This window comes from Seriola lalandi, unplaced genomic scaffold (assembly GCF_002814215.2).
Source record: "Seriola lalandi dorsalis isolate HSWRI2012SDOR001 ecotype SW California unplaced genomic scaffold, Sedor1 jcf7180002054557, whole genome shotgun sequence".
Classification (NCBI taxonomy): Eukaryota; Metazoa; Chordata; class Actinopteri; order Carangiformes; family Carangidae; genus Seriola; species Seriola lalandi.
Genome location: NW_019525110.1, coordinates 62,058 through 67,856, shown reverse-complemented (window position 1 = coordinate 67,856; position 5,799 = coordinate 62,058). Strand labels below are relative to the sequence as shown.

The 5,799-nt window shown below is 43.7% G+C and overlaps 1 protein-coding gene across 2 annotated transcripts in view; it reads left to right on the top strand.

Moving 5' to 3' along the window:
- ergic3 (ERGIC and golgi 3) overlaps positions 1-5,246 on the top strand; it is a 21,521-nt gene extending 16,275 nt beyond the window's left edge. For both annotated transcript variants that reach the window (XM_023415769.2, XM_023415767.2), the window contains 4 exons: positions 1,317-1,381; positions 1,570-1,706; positions 1,926-1,981; positions 2,600-5,246. In XM_023415769.2, coding sequence (XP_023271537.1) covers positions 1,317-1,381; positions 1,570-1,706; positions 1,926-1,981; positions 2,600-2,679 — 338 coding nt within the window. In that variant the 3' untranslated portion in view covers positions 2,680-5,246. The remainder of the gene's footprint in view (positions 1-1,316; positions 1,382-1,569; positions 1,707-1,925; positions 1,982-2,599) is intronic.
- The last annotated feature ends 553 nt before the right edge of the window (positions 5,247-5,799 follow it).

The following is a 5,799-nucleotide window of genomic DNA, read 5'->3' as shown; positions in this document are numbered from 1 at the left end:
TATGTGGCTCTGCTGTGGTTTTAAATGTTGCTGCAGCAAGGCATTGTGGGACGGCTCTCTCAGCTTCTCACCATCAGCACAAACACACTGCACTTTGACTTTAAAACATGAGACTCAGGTTTTTATCACATGACGTCTGACACTGTAAAATACACAGAGCTGCAGCTATCTGTACAGAGAGTCGTTCAAAGTGTTTTCATGAGAAGCTTTAAAACAATAAGAACTTTAATCTTTATCTTTGATACTCAGACTGTTTTTCTGTGTCTAACATACTCGTTTCTAATTACACAGTATATGTTTTTATCATGTTAACAAAAAGCTTTAATCCTCATTAACCATGGTAGGGTTAACCTGTTGAACCATATGCAAATGTATGTACATACATATGTGATATATGTGTAAAATTAAGAAAAAGCTTTAACTTTTTTTAAATTTATATTAAAAGTTATAAAGTATCTTGTTTTGATAAACTTATAAATCAAATATATATCAAACATTCATCATATAGATATATACATATTTTACTGTAGGTATTTCATACATGTTAAGAACTCCGAAGATGTATTTATGTGATAACAGTATATCACTTTATAGGGACATATATGTCATATATTATATTTAGGGCCCCTGTTGACCCCCCCACCAAGAAAACAAGCAGTGCTCCTGTGTTGGAATACTACATAGTTTTTAGTGTGTCACTTTGAGGCTGTTGAATATGTGTGAGCTCAATATGAATAAAATCCAGTTTTCAAACATTGATCAAACACACAGTCACAGCATCAGCTGGTAGGAAATATAAATAAAATTATATAAAATGAGACTGAAAACTACGGTGGCCCTGAAGCTTAACACTCGGATAAAACACAAACAACTTCATGAAACATCCTCATCAGTCTGAGAACACATGAGCTGCAGATACTCACAACAGGAAGTGTTTCCAGGGAACACTAAAAAGTGATGGACCCGGAGGCTAAGCTAACAATAGTAATAACATCTGAATCATGTGATGTTGACGTCATAATGAACCAAACTCACCTTTAGCTCATTTTCCAACACCGCTAACAGGGAGCCCGAGCCGGGTCCGTCACTTTTTAGTGTCCCCTGGAAACACTTCTGTTGTGTTGTAGCTGCAGCTCATGTGTTGTCCAACTGATGAAGGTGTGTCTGCAGTGCCCTGAGCTCTCAGGGCCACCGTAGACGAGCGCCGCCCTCTGGTGTCTCATTGAGGAGCTCACAGCGTCAGACTGTGTTGGTGTGTGATCAGAGACAAACAGATGGTCTGTCACGGCAACAGGTGTCTTCTTCTCTCTCCACAGCGTCCATGATGTATCAGTACTTTGTGAAAATCGTTCCTACGATCTATGTGAAAACGGACGGAGAGGTGAGTCCACCATGTTCATGTTGTTGACCCTGATGTTGACCTCTGACCTCTGTCATGATGAGTTCAAATTAAATGTTATATTTGTTACCTTATCACATTAAACAGTTTTTTTTAGATGATCTTCAGTTTGACTTTAACATTCATTCATTCAAACAGGTGAGCTGCTGTTGTTGTTGTTGTTTGTGCAGGTGGTGAAAACAAACCAGTTCTCTGTCACCAGACATGAGAAAGTGGCCAACGGGCTGATCGGAGACCAGGGTCTGCCGGGAGTCTTTGTTCTGTACGAGCTGTCGCCCATGATGGTGAAGTTCACAGAGAAACACAGGTAGGACTCACCTGAACTCCACAGACCACCTGATCCACATTCATTTTTTGAATGAGGAGAGTCAGAGAATCAACATGTTTTCAATGCGTTTCAACGACACAGCACATTTCTTCAAATGTCACTCAGTGTTTTCTCATATATAATCAATAAATCAATGTCAAGTGGAAACAGCTGATTTAAACATTCATGTGACTAACGTCCTGGTCTGTCTCTGCTCAGATCATTCACTCACTTCCTGACAGGAGTCTGTGCCATCATTGGAGGAGTGTTTACAGGTCAGCGTCTCTGTCCTCAGCGTCTCTGTCCTCACCTCACCCTGTGAGATTTTTAATAATCATTAAAAATCTGAATAGAGTCTGACACTGTGTTTCTCTCTCTCTCTCTGTCTCTGTCTCTGTCTCTCTCTCTCTGTCTCTCTCTCTCTCTCCCTCTCTCTGTCTCTCTCTCTCTCTCTGTCTCTGTCTCTGTCTCTCTCTCTCTGTCTCTCTCTCTCTCTCTGTCTCTCTCTCTCCCTCTGTCTCTCTCTCTCCCTCTCTCTGTCTCTCTCTCTCTCTGTCTCTCTCTCCCTCTCTCTGTCTCTCTCTCTGTCTCTCTCTGTGTCTCTCTCTCGCTCTCTCTGTCTCTCTCTGTCTCTCTCTGTGTCTCTCTCTCTCTGTGTCTCTCTCTCTCGCTCTCTCTGTCTCTCTCTGTCTCTCTCTCTGTCTCTCTCTCTCTGTCTCTGTCTCTCTCTCTGTCTCTCTCTCTGTCTCTCTCTCTGTCTCTGTCTCTCTCTCTGTCTCTCTCTCTCTATCTCTCTCTGTGTCTCTCTCTCTCGCTCTCTCTGTCTCTCTCTCTCTCTCTGTCTCTCTCTGTCTCTCTCTCTCTCTCTCTGTCTCTCTCTCTCTGTTCTGCAGTGGCCGGTCTCATCGACTCTCTCATCTACCACTCTGCTCGAGTGATCCAGAAGAAGATAGAGCTGGGTAAAGCGTCCTAACAGCGTCCCCCACTGTCCTCCACGGTGCAACACAGACCAAGACACGACAGAGACAGCGAGAAGAAGAAGAAGAGGAGGAGAAGGAGGAGGAGGAGGAGGGGCAGACATCTCTCTCCTCTCTCAGTTTCCTCTCTTTCTCTTCCTCTGGAGAAACATGGAGACGATCCTGATCCTCTGAAGAGACAGAGATACAGTCAGAGACAGACGTCCACTCAGAGACGCACCCGCTTCTTCCTGGGAACTTCCTGTCCTCCATCTTGTTTACGTCCTGGTCACTACACTCTGACGGTCTGTTAGACCTGAACCCAAAATCAGGACCAGAGACCAGCAGAACCTGTACAGGAGCACAGCACCAAGACCTCCAGGTCCAGGTTTCCTATCAGACACTGTTCATTTTGTAATCTCAACACACACACACACACACACACACACACACACACACACACACATAGACATATATATGTTTATATACATAAGTGTGTGTGTGTGAGTGTGTGTGTGATCACCTGATTGTTGTGGGTTAGGGTTAGTAAAATTTTAAAATGTTGTAAATTCAAAAGTCTGGTGATATTTTTTATTTGTATTGTTGATCAAATCAAAGAAAAGACCAAACAGCACACAGACTGATCACAGCCTCTCTCTGAGCCGTACTCCTCCACCGTCCAGGATCTATTACAACACATCAGACCCACACACACACACACACACACACACACACACACACACACACACACACACACACACACACACACATACACACACACAGTCCTGCTCCCAGAAACATTCCCTACATCTCCAAATGTGTGTTAATCCGCTGCTGAAAATAGTCCCAACAGTTGCTCGTGGCAGTGACGTGCTTCTTCAGGGGTTGGTCTTTTCTACAGATTTGTTGACAATAACAAACGTACAGATTATGACCTGTTTTAACACACATTGATTGATTTAGTTCAGTGACATTTAATCACTGAGAAGGGTTAGATCTCTGCGCCCTCACACACTCTGGGGTGTGTGTCTGTCGGCTGATGATCAGGTACCTGAGGCCTCCAGGTGACGTGCTGCTGTAGAGACTGAGCTAACAGGTCTCTGGTCTCTGCAGGACTCTGGTTGAGACACACTGCAAGTCAGTAACAGATCAGGATGATGTCAGAGCTGGAGCTGGTTCCTGTCTGATCACAGTCACTGGTGATACTGGTCCAGCTGGTCAACAGTTAAACTAACTTCAACAAGCAGCTAGTGTTAGCATTAGCAGCTGTTTACTGACCAGTGTAGAAGAATCAAGTTTCACTCCTTCACTCGCCAACATCTGTCTCCAGAGGTGGAAACAAACACCAACGTTAACTCTTCTTCTGCTGGAGTTAGCATGTTAAACAGCTAGCTCCAGCTTCCTGTCAGTCTGTCCTCAGTTCATCATGACAGGATGAAGCTGCTCGAGGACATAGTCTCACATAGTCTCTCAACACAACCAGTCATTTCAATTGATTTATTTAATTTGATTCATTTACACTGACTCATTCAAACTGATTTAAACTGACTCAGTTTGAATGAGTCAGTTCGGTCACATGATGTTTGGAGTTTGTTGCCACCAGGAGAAATTAGGTTTATTCAGGTGTGTTAGAGGAAGTTACCTGATGATGCAGAGATTTGAACATGAACTCTTCTTCTCTGTTTGTACCTGTTGTTGTTTTCAGGACTGTAAATACAAACAAACAAACACACCCATCACTGCCTCCGAGGAGGGAAAGAAACAGCTGAACACTATGAATCAACCAGATCAATGAGATTTTCTAAAACAGGAGAAAAGGGCTGGGGGGGCGGGGGTTCAGGTGACACCCCCCTCTCTCACCCTGTGACTCTCCACCTAAACCTTCAGTGAGTGAATGAGAGGGAGGCAGCAGGAAGCTCCACCCACATGATGACTGCATGTAAATGTTGGTTGTGCCTCACATCTGGAATCAGTGTGTGAGATCCAGATGTTTCTGTTGACCTGATGGTTTCACTGCTGTTTCTACAGTCAGTCAGTCAGTCAGTCACCTTTGACCTTTGTCTTCTACCATTAAATCTGTCACTGCTCGTCCTGCTCTTGATGTGCTCAAGGAGAATTGGAAATCTAAGTGTCTCACAGAGACATGTTCACTTTTCTTTACTGAACCAGTTTGTTCAGACTGAAGTTGCCAAAGTCGTTTTGTCCTGTGATATTACTTTATTAAAGTGTTTTTAGGTGTGAAATCTGAAGAGACTGATGGACCAGCTGCTGCTCTGATTCACTGTGTTTCATATCAGACTGACATGATGACAACATCTGGATCACTGTGTCACAGCTGGAGAGACACTGAGAAGCATCAGTATAAACTGTCCTTCATCTCTGCTCTGTGTGTAACTTCTGAATCTGGATCTGATGGTTCAGGTTCTGATGGTTGGTTGTTGTGAATCAGGGGCAGGGGTTGTGTGTGTGTGTGTGTGTGTGTGGGTGGGTGTGTGTGGGTGTGTGGGTATGGGTGTGGGAGAGATGTATTTATATTTTGTCCTCAAACAGTTTTTAAAATGAGAAAATAAATGTTGATACACCAGCTTCAGGCTACGCCACCTCTTTATTAGTGCCACGGGTGCTCAGCTCCTCTCAGCTCCTCTACAGCTAGAATAGCTGAGAGGAGCGCCTCAGGGCGGAGCCTCGGGGCGGAGCCTCGGGGCGGAGCCTCGGGGCGGAGCCTCGGGGCGGAGTTAAAATTCCAATTTTTCCCAAAGTTATTCCCAAAAAACTGGGAATAAACAATGCATTAGGAATGCATTGGAATTTTCTTTAAAAACCCACAAAATTTCACCCTTTTTCTACAAAATTTCACCTTTTTCTACTGAGTCACCCAGCTCTCTCATACCTGCACGTAGAAATGTGATTCAAACTATAAAACGGAGGAAAACTTCTGCTCTCTCCAAAACACAGGAACTGTTTTTACATAACATGTAAACTTTTCAAACTGTGAGCACTCAAAGGAGGAGTGCAAATCACTTTTTCTTCAAAGTTAGAGTGAAAGCGTCAGTTGGCTAGAGTGCGTGAAGCAGTAAAAAAATAACCTTTATTTTTATTTTTAACTCGAGCTCGCGGCCAAACCGTAAAAAGGAGAC